This window comes from Paracoccidioides lutzii, assembly GCF_000150705.2.
Source record: "Paracoccidioides lutzii Pb01 unplaced genomic scaffold supercont2.14, whole genome shotgun sequence".
In the NCBI taxonomy this organism is placed as follows: domain Eukaryota; kingdom Fungi; phylum Ascomycota; class Eurotiomycetes; order Onygenales; family Ajellomycetaceae; genus Paracoccidioides; species Paracoccidioides lutzii.
In genome coordinates, this window is record NW_015440960.1 from 752794 (window position 1) to 766988 (window position 14195).

The 14195-nt window shown below is 45.9% G+C and overlaps 4 protein-coding genes across 4 annotated transcripts; 1 reads left to right on the forward strand and 3 right to left on the reverse strand.

Annotated features, from left to right (window-relative positions):
• Positions 1–924: 924 nt before the first annotated feature.
• On the reverse strand, positions 925–2275 carry PAAG_05497 (vacuolar ATP synthase subunit d; the record flags this gene model as incomplete). The annotated part of the gene is made up of 4 exons (XM_002792722.2): positions 925–1008; positions 1081–1967; positions 2097–2185; positions 2244–2275. 4 exons carry the CDS (start codon positions 2273–2275, stop codon positions 925–927), a joined length of 1092 nt encoding a protein of 363 aa, XP_002792768.1.
• A 555-nt stretch (positions 2276–2830) lies between these two features.
• PAAG_05498 (nucleolar protein NOP58) lies at positions 2831–6460 on the forward strand (the record flags this gene model as incomplete). Its single annotated transcript, XM_002792723.2, has 6 exons — positions 2831–2955; positions 3104–3264; positions 3342–4994; positions 5521–5588; positions 5723–5875; positions 5951–6460. 6 exons carry the CDS (start codon positions 2831–2833, stop codon positions 6458–6460), a joined length of 2670 nt encoding a protein of 889 aa, XP_002792769.1.
• Positions 6461–7364: 904 nt separating this feature from the next.
• On the reverse strand, positions 7365–9292 carry PAAG_05499 (hypothetical protein; the record flags this gene model as incomplete). Its single annotated transcript, XM_015845593.1, has 3 exons — positions 7365–7662; positions 7688–9066; positions 9125–9292. The coding sequence occupies 3 exons, from the start codon at positions 9290–9292 to the stop codon at positions 7365–7367; spliced, it is 1845 nt and encodes a 614-aa protein (XP_015699819.1).
• Positions 9293–10585: 1293 nt separating this feature from the next.
• On the reverse strand, positions 10586–11691 carry PAAG_05500 (hypothetical protein; the record flags this gene model as incomplete). Its single annotated transcript, XM_015845594.1, has 3 exons — positions 10586–10598; positions 10702–11082; positions 11306–11691. 3 exons carry the CDS (start codon positions 11689–11691, stop codon positions 10586–10588), a joined length of 780 nt encoding a protein of 259 aa, XP_015699820.1.
• Between the last annotated feature and the right edge of the window lie 2504 nt (positions 11692–14195).

Consider the following 14195-nt stretch of genomic DNA (forward strand, 5'->3'; position numbering starts at 1 on the left):
TACCTGCATTCTACTGAGTGGTAAGGCAGGATATGAGAATGGACAACGAAGTAATTCCAGAAAGAGTCACCTTAGATATAGAAATAGCAAACTCCCCCTTGATATGACAAAGAGTTCATTTCAACTTGTTCGTACTTCATTGGTTCATCCAGTATTGGGGATTGGCAACATTCTGAAACGCAGACCACACAATATGTAGTCGCTGAGGATCAGAATGGTTGATAAGCACAAAACAGCAGATCAAGGAGTAACCCAGCCTGCAGATTTCCCTGCTGGACCGGGTGAATAGTAAAAGCAGCTATTTTACCTGGCATCATAGGTTTTATTAACTGCATCTTTGCCCGTCTTTCCCGAGTCTCCACCCCCAATTCCTTGTCTAGGCTTGGAATGCTACAATGGCAGTGGTAAGCAAATCCCCTTCTGGGTTATGTTCCGAGGTTGAATTATGACTGAGCATTGTCAGTTATATAGCATCTTCCCGCCTTCTCAGTTACACCCAGTGCATTCAAACCCCGTTTTAAAATATCCAGACCACCACCTGCTGGCAGTTAGAAGGCGGTTCCATAACCTGACCCATGGAGGAAGATTTGCGTAAAATGCCTTTCACCTTGCAAGTTTTAGCAATCTAGTGCTGAGGTGTGTGAATAGTAGTTAGTATTCCTCAAACCTTTTTCTAAGGGGTTTATGTCCCATAGAAGCTGGAGGTGGATCTGATATCCCTCTCTGGAGGGGTGTTATAAGACAACTGTATCGGTAAGCATGGTGGTTGTATTAAGATGCGGCACAAACGTGAAATAGATAAACAGAAATGCCATGATATAATGGATCCGTCCCAACAAACCAGAAAAACAGAAGAACACCAGCGGACAAAAAAAAGACAAAGTGTACAAGCAAACCCCAGATGAAAAGTGCAATGAAAAAGGTTTAAAATACGCTAATATAATTTCCTATCCGTTCTTTCTGATTCTGAGCAATACACTCCGCAATCCAGGTAATATTTCGAATTTCCTGAAGGCACTCAAACGTTAGCACTTCAGACTAAAAACAAGAGAGAGTTTGTGTGAGTGACATGAGACATACCTGCTCTCTAAGTTTAACCCATGCATAGATGACGGCCGGGGTAAACTGCCGTGTAAAAGTCAACTTCGAAATCTCCATCTCCTTTTGGTAAAACATATCCTCCAAGCTCTTGCCATCACTGCTACCGCCACCAGCCATATTCCCTAGCCCACCACCAACACCACCCACAGCGTCAAAAAAAGCTTTGTAATCCCCAACACCGCTTACAGCCAAGGCAACCCCCTCAAGATCTTCTGCCCGCGACAGCATCAGTGAGCCTTCGGGATACAGTTTCCCGAATTCAGGATATAGTTTCTTCCGCTCCGCCTTAGACAGTTCCGTTCCAAAGGAGTTAAGCGTGATATTTATAGCGCGACGGTCCGCCTCGAACTCGAGAGCCTCTGACATTATTTCCGATGTCGGAGTGCCCCTTAGTCCCGGCTCAGAGTTGACAAACCGATAAAAGTCCTCCAGGTAATTCTTGTACAGCATATTCCGGACAATTTCAATATTCAACTCATCCAGGTCCTGGTGGCTCAGACTGCCCTTGAAGTAAGGGGCCAGCGGCGTCTCGACCAGGACAGAGTTGTAGAGTTCTTCGATGTTGGTGGCGACGCAGAGGACCGGCATGGTCTCGAACCAGCCGAGAGGGTGGCAGCGCTCGAGCAGCTCACGCGTATCCCGCTCGTGAAGGGTGCCTGTGATGAGCAGGGCGACGTTATCGATCATGTAGCCGTAGGTGAGATATTCCATGAACTTAGCGATGGAGCCTGTGGCCTGGGCTTGTAGGTAGCGAAATTCAGCCACTAGCTTTTCTGTGGTTTTGCCAGCGAGGGAGGAGGTGGAGGGGTTTGGGGGAAGAGAAGCAAGGAAATCGCCGTAGGCCGGACCCAGCTGGAGCTTGACATCTGCATTCCGGGGAAACAGGAGATGATCATCTTGTTAGTTTGGCAAATTCTTAAATAGCTCTTCACTTTTCCCCTGCAAATGCAAAATAGTAAACATCACCTACAGGAACCGGTGAAGGAATAACATACCATCGATAGTATCACATTGGGTCAAGTTTCCATAGTTCTGTGAGGTGAGCAGGCTGTTTCGATAACCGCGGACAAGACCTTCGATATACCTGGAAGTGGTCAGTAAACGGGAATAACAGAAACTGCAGTCATTGTAATATAACATACCCGCCATTTACGTTGAAGAACAAGCCCTCCATTGCGAGCTATAATACAATCTATACCCCGAGCACCGGACCCGAAATATCAAATATCGAATATAGTAGAGATCTTGTTCATCTTGTTCTGTTGTTGCAGCTCTTGGTCTAGGAGTCATCAATACGCTAACCTCTATTCAGCTAACCACACTCCTACAGCTCCATTTCACGTGATATATTACATAATCCTTTTCTTCTCTCCGCTTTTGTATTTTGCCCAACCACAGCGCAGAATTCGCTTCTTTCCCTGCGAAATTTCCTGCAAAAAAAAAAAAAAAAAATAATAATAATAATAATACGGCGAGAAAAAAAAGAGAAGGAGCACAATCCCCAACCACACTGGGAAACAGCTGCGTCAAGCTTCCCAACGCATCGCACCTTCCTTCCTATTCCGCCGGTGCCGTGTCTCCTGCTCGGCTCTACAGGGCAACTGCGCCTGGTTGCTGTCAGGGTCGCTCTTTCCGGTGCTGTGTGTGCGGCCAATTCTCCTGCAAATCTTGTTGTGAAGATTAAATAGAGATTATATAAGACACACTCGCACGTCTTACTCTCTCCGCCATGACGCTGTTTATCCTTACGGAGACGAGCGCCGGTTATGCGCTGCTCAAGGCCAAGGATAAAAAGCTGTTGAAGCGCGATGATCTAGTGGCTGAGACTCAAACGGCGGAGGGCGTCTCCAACCTGTAAGTGTTGCTGTGGGGAGGGTGTTGTGTTCAATTAGTTTTATCTTATGTACAGAAATTGAGCTGCAATAAGCTTAATGGAATATATGGTCATGAATATAGCTTGCATTGAGAACAGTGAATTGCTGACATCCCGGCGCTTTTGTAGCATGAAATTGAAGAATTTCCAGAAATTTGACAATGCGGCCACGGCGCTAGAAGAAGTCGCAGCTCTGGTTGAGGGGAAGGTCACGCCTCGATTGGCTAATTTGCTTGAATCGATTAAAGATGAGAAAAAGGTATCGTTGGCTGTTGCGGATCCAAAACTTGGTATGCTTGCATTTCCTCTTCGGTTCTATGCCAGAAAATCAACTCTGTCCTGACAATTACTTTGTGTGCGTATTCAGGAAATGCCATTGGCAAAATTCCAGGACTCTCAATACAGCCAATTGCGGACTCCACTACCACGGATCTCTACCGAGCAATCCGAGAACATCTTCCTTCTCTGATACCAGGCCTTCTGCCATCCGATATGTCCATGATGTCATTGGGTCTATCTCACTCGTTAGCCCGACACAAGCTCAAGTTCTCACCAGACAAAATCGACACCATGATTGTCCAGGCCATTGGTCTGCTGGATGACCTCGACAAGGAACTGAACACCTATGCCATGCGTGTGAAGGAATGGTACGGCTGGCATTTCCCCGAACTTGCCAAGATTCTCAACGATAACATTGCCTACGCCAAAGTCGTGCTGAAAATGGGCATGCGTTCCAACTCAGAGAATGCGGACCTTTCTGATATTCTGCCGGAGGAAATTGAGACAGCTGTGAAGGGTGCTGCGGACCGGTCCATGGGTACGGATATCTCCGCGGAAGATCTCGACAATATTCAAGCTCTGGCAGAGGAAGTTGTTGGTTTCTCAGAGTACCGCCAGCAACTTGCAAACTACTTGTCCGCCCGAATGACTGCCATCGCCCCTAATCTTACAGCCTTGGTGGGAGAATTGGTGGGTGCTCGATTGATTGCGCACGCTGGAAGCTTGGTGAATCTGTCCAAGAGCCCTGCCAGTACTATTCAGATTTTGGGAGCTGAAAAGGCGCTCTTTCGCGCCTTAAAAACTAAACACGACACCCCAAAATACGGTCTTATCTACCACGCGTCTCTTATCGGGCAGGCCACTGGCAAGAACAAGGGCAAGATGGCCCGTATTTTGGCCGCAAAGGCTGCCATTGGTCTTCGCGTCGATGCCCTGACTGATTGGCCAGTCGATGCTGACGGTAACGAACCTACCGAAGAAGAGAAAGCTGCCCTTGGTATAGAATCGCGATACTATCTTGAGAAGAAGTTAGCTGCTATGGAGGGCAAATCCCTTAAGCCGAGAGGTGTCGGTATCGGCCCCAACGGCGTTCCAACCGCCCAGCCCAAGAAATGGGAGATCAACGAAGCTAGAAAATATAACCCAGATGCTGATGGGCTAGCAGTGGATGAAGGTGCAGCTGCATCATCGTCGAAGAAACAAAAGAAGGAAAAGAAGCTGATTGAGGAAGTTAAGGAACCTGAGGACGAAGATGAGAGTGAGGAAGAGTCTGATGAAGATGTTGAGATGGGAGATGATGACGAGAAGCCCGTAGCCAATTCGTCCAAAACACTAGTTGCCGCACCTTTGTCGGACGTAGAGGATTCAGAAGAAAAATCCGAAGAGGAGGAATCAAAGAAATCAAAGAAGAGTTCCTCAGATAAGAAATCCAAGAACAAGAAGGAAAAATCGAAGAAATCTGCAAAGGAGGGTGCCAGTGGCACTGCTGGCGATCTGGAAAAGATGGCTGCCAAGGCTGGTCTTAGTATTAGCCGGTATCAGCGGAAACTTGAACGGGGCGAGATTACATTTGACAGTGAAGGAAACCCGATCGCGGTTAGCAAGAAGGATCTGAAGAAAGCAAAAAAGGAGGCGAAGAAGGCTGCTAAGGCTGCTGAGAAGGAGGCGGGGAAGAAGCGGAAACGGACAGAGGATGATGGAGAGGGTGAGTCGAAGAGTGAGAAGAAAAAGAAGAAGAAGAGTAAGGCTTGAGAAATGCAGCACTTTTTTCTCCTCCTTTTTCTTTCCCCCGTCGTTCTTGTTGCTCGGCCCCGTTTCCATTTGTGTATGATATCATGTTTGCTTGTCTATATGGTCAAGCTATGTTCCCTTTTTTTCCTCTCTTCCTTTCTTCCCACATACAGGCTTGCATTTGTATGGCGAGATCTATGCTTCTCGGAATTTAACTTGTTTTATCTTCCAGTATACTCGCGTTTCCTCTCTCTCTCTCTCTCTCTCTCTTTTTTTTTTTTTTTTTTTTTTTTTTTTTTTTTTTTTGTTTTATAGTTGGGCGCAAGGGTGCTCGGGTGATGAAATAGGGTTCATTACAGATTTTTCTTTTTTCTTTTTTGAAACTTGAAATTTGCAAATTATGTTCATATGTAGATGTAGTGGTAATTGGGAATAAATTATCTTTACTGTATGAATTCCGAACGTTCCGCAATCGCTCATTCTGTCGTTCTTGTCTGGGAGTCTTGCGAGAACAGGCGCGTCTCACCGCCTTTGAGCTCTGCCATTTTCTGCTAGCCTCCGCTCCAAACTCCAAGCTGCGTTATATGAAACAAAAAAGTCGGGAGTAATTCCCCGACGCATTTGCTTGTAACAAAGCATTACCTTTACTCCATAGACAATATCATGAAGGTAAACAAATAGCAGTTCCGGTCTTCCAGAAGGATATACTAATTTGACTTCCAATCCTTGCACATACAGATCCTCGACAGGCAATCCGCAATCCTAACAAATGTCGAGGTGCTGGCGCATTTCAGATTGAACCCTCCACGGAAACCTCCCAACCCGCCGCCCAACTCGAGAAATTCTATACCCAAGCCAGATTTGCGGGATCATAATACGGTTGTTAAGGAGGTTTGTAAATTTTTCCGGCCAGGGAAAACGGAAGTTGTGCCAGGAGAGAAAGTATCTAATAATCCAACCTTCTAGTTCCATGACTACGTAACACGCCTCTCGCCGCACCTGCTGAAGTACCCTAGCTTTACAGCTCCAGATGCTTCAAGTGAAGGTGATGATACCAGCACTGGCGGAACCGATGCTACACAAACACAGTCCACAGACCTTGACATCGCCCTACACGAAGTGATCCACCAACTACGGCCGTTCCAGCTCACGAAGGCAGAGGTGCTCATGATTGTGAATTTGGGTGTTGGGCTTGATTCAGGCGCTGGTGGAGAGGGAGGGGGAGAAGATGGTGGTGGTGAGGGGGCGGGAGAGAGTATGGAGGTTGATGGGGCGGAGGGTGGAGAGGGGGAAGGTGGAGAAGAAGGTATCGATGAGGAGGCAGATTATGGTGCTCTTGCGCTGTTGGATACTGTTATTGAGGATCGGGAGGAGAGGTTGAGTACGGAAGATGTTAGGGAGATATTGAGAGTTGTTAGGGAGACATTGGGGAAGGGTAGGAGGAGGGGTAGTTCTGTTGCTGGCGGCGGGGGATGATGTGTTTCGACGAGTTGTTCTTTTATGGCTATGTTCACGTTTGTCTGTATACCATTTCAAGCATATGTTGTGCGTTGCTATCTGGGTTGAGGGTGGAGTTTTTTGTGTGTGCCTTGGGACAGCATAAAGATGGAGGATATGGGAGCAGGCCCCCTCCCCCTTTTTCGGTTGAAGTTGCTTCCGAAGCTGATGACTTCGAGTTTACCAGTTTTGCATTTTTACTCTCCTGCTACATTTAGAGGATTCTTGAAGTTGCAATGTAGTATTGCATCTGGTTATTGAAATTACTGGCAATCGTTCAAATAAACCCTTTGCTATTCAATCAGTTAGAACCACCTTCTACTACAAGAGCTTTACGATGAACTTGATGGATTTGTTAAGCTTAATGGGAAAAGAGAGTACTCACAGACAGATTCCCTGATCCTTCATTTCAGAATTGTCAGAAGAACAGGTTGCAACTCTGCAGAGGCTGCTAGAATTTTGTAGCTGCTCTTTTGGAGTTTCCAGTGGGAGATATGATAGGGGTTAAGGGGTTAGCTAGACGAATGCTGAGGGAGGGTCTTCCCCTCCATCTACTAGTACCTATATCTAGCTGTTCAGAGGAGTTAACCTGATTTAACAAATCACAAATTACCAAACAAGTTTTGGATGAGGAGATCGACCAACTGAATGCCAGGCATTCTTGAACTGACAAGCATTGGAGCTAGAAGAATGAAAACCGGCTGGTAAAAGCATACATGCATCTTCATAAAGATAATAGAAAAGCAGTTTTAAAGTATATGCAAGAAAGCAATAGCGATACGAACCCCTCTTAAGAGTCAAGATCAACTCGTCAATCAAGACAGTCGTTGTATATTTGAAGAAACTCCAGTCATTAAAGCCAACACCACCGACTCCATATCCCCTACCCACTCCCATCCCTCTTCCGTCTCTTCCCCCGATTCCTGCCATCCTCCCCTTCGGCCCGCTCCTTCCCCTTAACCAGCAGCCCAAACTTATTAAAAACCGGCGCCTGATAATCAAACCCCAACTCCTCACCCCACAACCCCCACTTATCCCCAAACACCTGCTCCTCAACCCCTTTACACGTCCTCGACCAATCCATCCACAAATTATCCTCTGTCCACAGACCCCCCTTGCCGCCACGCACATTCCACGTCGCTCCGGGCCAGCCAAAGAGCGCCTTCTCCGCCTCCTGCGCGCTGCGGGATGACCGCATATACTTACGCAGCAGCGCGGCGGGAGTACGGGTGGTACCACATGTTATCCCACCAGGCGTGGAGAGTGTCGCTGGTCATGGTTGTGTTGTCTGGATTTGTGCAGAGCAAGGTGGGAATGGAAGCTGAGAGGACGTTTGTGGCGAGCGGGATGGCGTGCCAGGTGGTGTTTTGGGGGTCTGGTAGGTAATCGACCGTTTCGTTGTAGGGGGGCATTAGTTCCTTTATCAATGGGTCAGGCGGATTGAACGGGTTGGTATACCGGGATATATCCTTGGGTAAATAGAGGGGGGCTTTGTTGGGTACTCTTTGGGTCAGTTTGGGGGAGTTGAGTCGGGAGATGTTGTTGTATGTTAGCCATTCTAAGTCTGATTCTGCGTGGGAGGCGGTAAAGAAGAGGTTGGATTTGTAGTCTAGGCCGATAGAGTATTCGAAGCGGCGACCTGGATCTGTATTTACGAATATATTCGAGATGTTGACACGGGGGAGGATACCGAGTAATCTACCTAATTTAGTGTACCAGTTGGGTAGAGAGATGCTTCTGTCGAGTTCTCGGACATATTCCTGTTCTTTGAATATTTGGGAAAGGACTGTCTGCTCGTCGACTGGTGTGACATTTTTGGAATTTATTTCCGCTGCGCGTTTATACAAGAGTTTCACATCGCCCACTAAGCCGATGAGGGAGCCTGCGTTTAACCATCTCGATCGACTCTGGATTGTATTTTTACCAGAATCGGTTTCCGGGCCATGGATGTCCGGTGCCAGGGTGGAATTCAGGACTGCGAGGCCTGAAACACCGTATGCGTAGTCTGGGCGACGGATCTTATCGGCGGCGAAGATTATGCGTTGGGAGTACTTTTGAGTTGATGTGAGGACGCTTATGTCCGCCTCTTTCCCGATATTCCGCAGTACAGAACCGTACCTTTGCCGCAAATGTTCGTTACTTTTTTTCAGCATTTCATGGAAGCGTTGAAGCATGACTTCGGGTGGAAGCTGGAACCAAATGTCATTGTCGACAATCAAAAGGATATCGTCATCCTTCATATGGTTGCTCTTTGTGAGATAATTGTACATGACTAGAGCCGTATCTAATTCGCTCTGCTCTGCCTGCCCTTCTTTCGGTGTTGAATCGTCCGGATAAACAGCCGTAGGCGGTGGGTAGTTAAGAATCATGGATGTGAATAGTGTCCTGCAAATTCTGGTATCGTTCCAGCTACCCCGGATAATGAGATAGAAGTTTGGGGTCGTCTTCTTAACTCCACTAGCGAATGTGCCATTTTTGTTCATCTTGGGCGAATAGGGTTTGAGGAGGGGGGATATCTCACCCTGCGCGAGCATAGTTACAGGCTGCGTAGGATGCTGCACAGAGAAATCAGGAGGTCCAAAAATCTGAGATGATGTCAGTGGAATTTTAACTCTATATTCAGGTACCTAAGTAGATACGTACGAGATGCCATCCACTAGAAAATATTAACATCACGATTAGCAGCGCACCAGCAATGGCCCAGAACAGCCTTGTCTTATTCGACTGGTACAGCAGCCTCGACAGCTTTGACAGCTTCGAGCTGGCCCCCGCTCGCACAATTTCATAATCCAAATATCCCGACAAAGCCATCTTGTGTGTAGGTCATCTGAACCTATCCCCGACGGGTAGATACAGCTCAAACGACCACGCCTAATAGACTACCTGAACCCCCCTCGAGGGAATGATGAAGGTCTCATTTAAACGGAGAGAAACAAAGATCGTTAGAAAGGTAATTCTGTTTATCGAATATTCTCGTTTGAGGTCTCTCTGTACAAGCAGTGAGCGACGTTATTTAACTAGGTAATTATCAAAATAAAGAGCAGAAGAGTAATAATATTGACAACGAAAATTATACCACAACCTAAATTAAAAACTAAACACAATGGAAGCAGGAGGGATATATGTGAGATATATGTATATCTCCACATGATAAGGGAGAGATAAAAACAGAAAACAAATGACCGGAGCAACCCTAAGAAATAAGATTATTTGCTTTGTGCATATCCATGGGACACGGGTTTGAAAAAGCTCGGCAGCCAAACTTTGCGATAATAGAACTCCGGTTAAACACGAAACTTAAGTTGGTCGTTTCATGCATCCCTCGACTTGTGCTGATCCAGAGAAGATACGTTACGTATTTTGTTCTGCTTCTCTCTTAGACAAGAGGCCACCAGAACGAGAAGATGTAGTTATAAGATGTCCTTTCGCTGTACTTCACACGTATGAGTGTCCCCAGTCTTTCGCTGCAACAAAAACATCGTGAAACATGCTGGAAAACAACTTTGAACTCCTGATGTTTATTTAGACTTGGAACTGGGATGAAGGTAGGTTTTCATTTGAAAGTGAACAACTTTTCATACTTAAGAGGGGCCGTTCACTTCGCTCGCTGCGGCCCGATATATCACCGATCACGTGTCAAATAAGGTGAAGTATCAATAGTAAACACAGTAACTTATCATTCAGCCATGTTCCTTAACGTAATCTACCACTGAGCGGCCCACTATAAGCGGCCCATCCGATTTGAGATGACCAAAAATTGAAATGTTTAATCAACATTCTTAGTTATTGCATTTTAAAATCACTAGCTGGCTTGTAGATTTATATATGAATATCTAGTTCCAATGAGAAGTAATTGATTGTAGTAACAACAGTGTAGTGTTCTCTGCTTTTATAGTAACTTGTAGCTTTTTGTTTAACTGCTTCAAAAATCTGCAAAGCATATAGTTGATCTTCACAGCTATTAAAATGTCTTTTAAGCTAACTATAGATTTTTTTTTAACTTTATACTTCTTCTTTTAATAAATATTTATTTATTATAATACTTAAGTTTATATTTAAAAAAAATAAGAGTTTAAAGTTATATATTTAAAATTTCTATAACTGTTACGACTTCAATCTAGGCGCAGATAAACGGTTGTTCGTTGCCAACAAGGTAAGCTATCTCAACGAAATACTAAGATGCTCTAAACAGGGGCCTGGAAAAGGATCCCCTTATATACCCCTTTCCCACTAGCGGTTGCCCGAGGAGTCTAGTTAAGATCATGAATCTTGCGGCCTTAGCTAGCTTAGGCGTGGTCAGGATCTCCTTGAGATCCAATCTTTCCCCTTCTTCCATCGCTGTCTTCCCATGTTTCCGCTCTAAGGCTGTTGAATCTAGGGCACGCCAGGAGGACGTGTCGTACAGTCTGATTGCTCCCGCATTCGCATAGGGTGATCGGTGATCTCCGGCACCTTTCTTATGTATAGGAATTGTCGTGGTCCAATCTTGTTGGTGCGCATCTGGACGATGGTGGAGCTGAGGGCCTTGTGTGAGGAGTGGTGTAGACGGAGGACAGTAGGGCTTGGTACGGGTGTGAGCACGCAAGATTCGCAGGGCGCATCTGCAATCAAATTCAGTCTCTCGTTTTACAACTACATCAGCGTGGAGAGTGTCCACCTGGCTTCATAAGCTCCCAACTCTGGAAACTTGCCGATGGCGCAAGATGTATTGCAGAGCACCTGCGTTCATCTCTCACGTCTTTCATTAACCACTAACCACACAGATCAAATCTCCCATTTTCCCCCTCATTCACAATCGCCTACCGGCATCAGTGACCCATCCACGGCACAACCCAGCGCCCCGTCATATGTTGATGGAGGATCGTGGATGAAGGTCCAGTCCAGGGCCCCTTGCTCGACGCGACGTGTAGACCGTCAGACGTGATGCCACCTCCACAGAGAGGCTCCTTACCGCTGCTGGTTTGCGCCGGGCCTGAAAACCCCTCCAGCGATCCCCGTCCCTCCTGCAAGCCCCGATGGATTCGCAACGCCTTATCGGCTACTGCCAACCGGATAATGCATTGGCTGCGAAATCGAACTCGTGAGCCAGGATCTCTCGGGTACTGAAACAACCGCCTAGCGACGCCCTTTGAACGGACTGCACTCAGGAGCAGCCAGGCAGCTGAACCGGAAGTGAGTGAGCTGGGCTCTATTGACTCCACATATCTCATGCGCTGAACGAACTCCAGTATTCAAAAAGCCAAGGAAAAGCAGGAGAACGTGCAACTAATCTCCTGGCCACCCTCCTTTCCTTAGACATATTTGCACAACCTTGACTTCAGGCTGAGTGATTGGCTTACTGATGCTAGGACGTGCGGCGACGGGCGAACAATGGGCGAGGGATTTCCCCTAAATTACCACCTACGTAAAATTAATATAAAAAGTAAAATACAGGGTTTAAGCGTCAGAGCTCCGTTTGTTATAACTCCAATAGGACGTGTTGTTCCTAGGGCGTATCTCTTTCAAAAATATGCGCATAACAGAAGCGACGGCGATGGTACAGACAATCGCCCAGTATAAATATTTTCCTGGGGCACTTTCTTTCAATGCTTAACGTGCATCAATTTATGTATCTCCTTGGGCTGTTTTACTTTCTACGGCATTTTTTTGGAGGGTGATACGGTAACACCCCACCTCAGGGGTTAAAAATTCCCAACAGAACCTTTTCTGCTTGAGGGTGACCACGTATATCTCAGATATCATGATTCCCTTGAACATTTTAAGATTATTGAGGCATTTTTGGTTCTTAGGATGCGGTCTAATCTCAAGAAAGACCACATTTTAGTATCAATGCCATGATTCTTGAAATATTCTATAGTCCTGAGGCATTTTAGTGTCTGAGATGCTCTTTAAGCTTGAGGGAAAACACACTGTTCACGGAAAATGCCATGGTTCTTCAGACATTTTATAACCCCGGGGCATTTTTAATCCCTAGAATATTTTTAAAACTTAAGAGAGATCTTCTTTCTTCCACACAATTATTTGCATTGACCATGATTTTTACCTCTTCACAAGGCCGAGTTATCCGCCTAAAACGGCCACCTGTCCCCAAGGCTCTTTGAAAATAAACCATGCCCACGCTTCCGAGTAGTTCCCAGGGCATAGCGCTAGATTTAAGAAAGTGGCAGAGACCATGATTTTTAAACTCTCCACAAGGCCTCTGAGAGTTATTCACCTAAAGCAGCTCTCTGCTCTCAGGGCACTTTTGAATATGAATCATGCTCATGCTTCAAGTAGTTCCCAGGGCATAGTTCCAGATGTAAAAAGTGGCGCAGATGTCAGCGGAACTATATTGCCCCAGAACATCAAAAGTAATCATGGATTATATTTCACAGAGTGATAAATTGAAACTGCAACTTTTAGAATTTTCTTTGTGGGGAAAGACACCAGACAAATTTTGATTTCCTGTTTCGTTGTTTAATCATTATCAACAATTAGCACTCTTCTACTACACTTATGGCACAGTCAGCGAACATATCAAAACCTTCCAGGAAGTACTGCCGTTATCATTGTCAAAGTACACATGGGGTTTATATAGGTGAATTAATCTAGGAGGAATGCTAGGTCGCGTATGCTATTACTACTATGAGTTTAGCGAGCTAGCTAGGCGGGCGAAATCTATCCAGGAGGTTTATGCACGTGATCTCATTCATGTAAGCGCTGTATGCTTGAATAGTTAAATGCTGAACTGCCTAAATTGAATCCCAGAGATGGTTAACAATTACTAGGGTGGAATATTTTTTATATTTAATTGGAGGAAATTAGTCGGTCAGCAGTATTCCAGTCGCATATGTAAGAAACATGCATGGTGAGTGCAGTCGTCGCGCTGGACCAACGTTCAGACGAAAAATAAGCGGCCTCAATCACGCGGTTACTTCAATATTTGATTGTAGTTTGGTAGCAGAAACTAAACCAGAAGTTCTGACTCTGGCCACAATAGATCTGATCGTGTGGCTGTTCGATCATTTAGAAAGAAATGTTACTTGATCTTGTAATCTTGTGCAGCGGATGGGAATTGCCAGGATTGTACACGCTTTGACAAGAGCTAGTTGTAATTCTTGCAGTTGATCAGATACAGCACATGCCGTATAACTAACTAGTTAATTCACTGAATATTGGATCGGCCCCCTTCCGTGGCAGCTCCCTTTCTTTCATCATACCCACTGAGAGAGCACACATTTGTCTTGAACTGGCATCAAACTTGTTAGAAGCACCGAGGGGTAACGTAGACCGCAAGAGAGGAAGGATCCGTGGGCTGTTGTTTCTGGGTAGAGTCCACAAGGATGAAATTACGAGGTCGTCTACTGGAGCCGGTTAGGGGCAGAATGTACGGGAATAAACCACCATTTACACGTTCCCTTCTGTAGAGATACCCGCGATGGTTTTGTAAGGCCCAACCTCCTTTGCCTGTGCAAACCCTATATGGAGAACAGAACACAAGCGGCGCTTGGTCCATGATCTGAGGCCCGTTTTACTTTCAAGGAATCTGGCTTTGAATGGGACCGGGTTGGGAACTCTCGAGAAGCAGCCATTGAGTAGGTGAGCAGTTTGTCATGTCCATGACATAGCCAACTACCGTGCCACGCGCACTCACCATTAGTGAGTGCGCCCCACTGTAAAGAAAATATCACTGTAATGAAAATCTTCTAGGATTACCAATCTTCAAAAATTAATT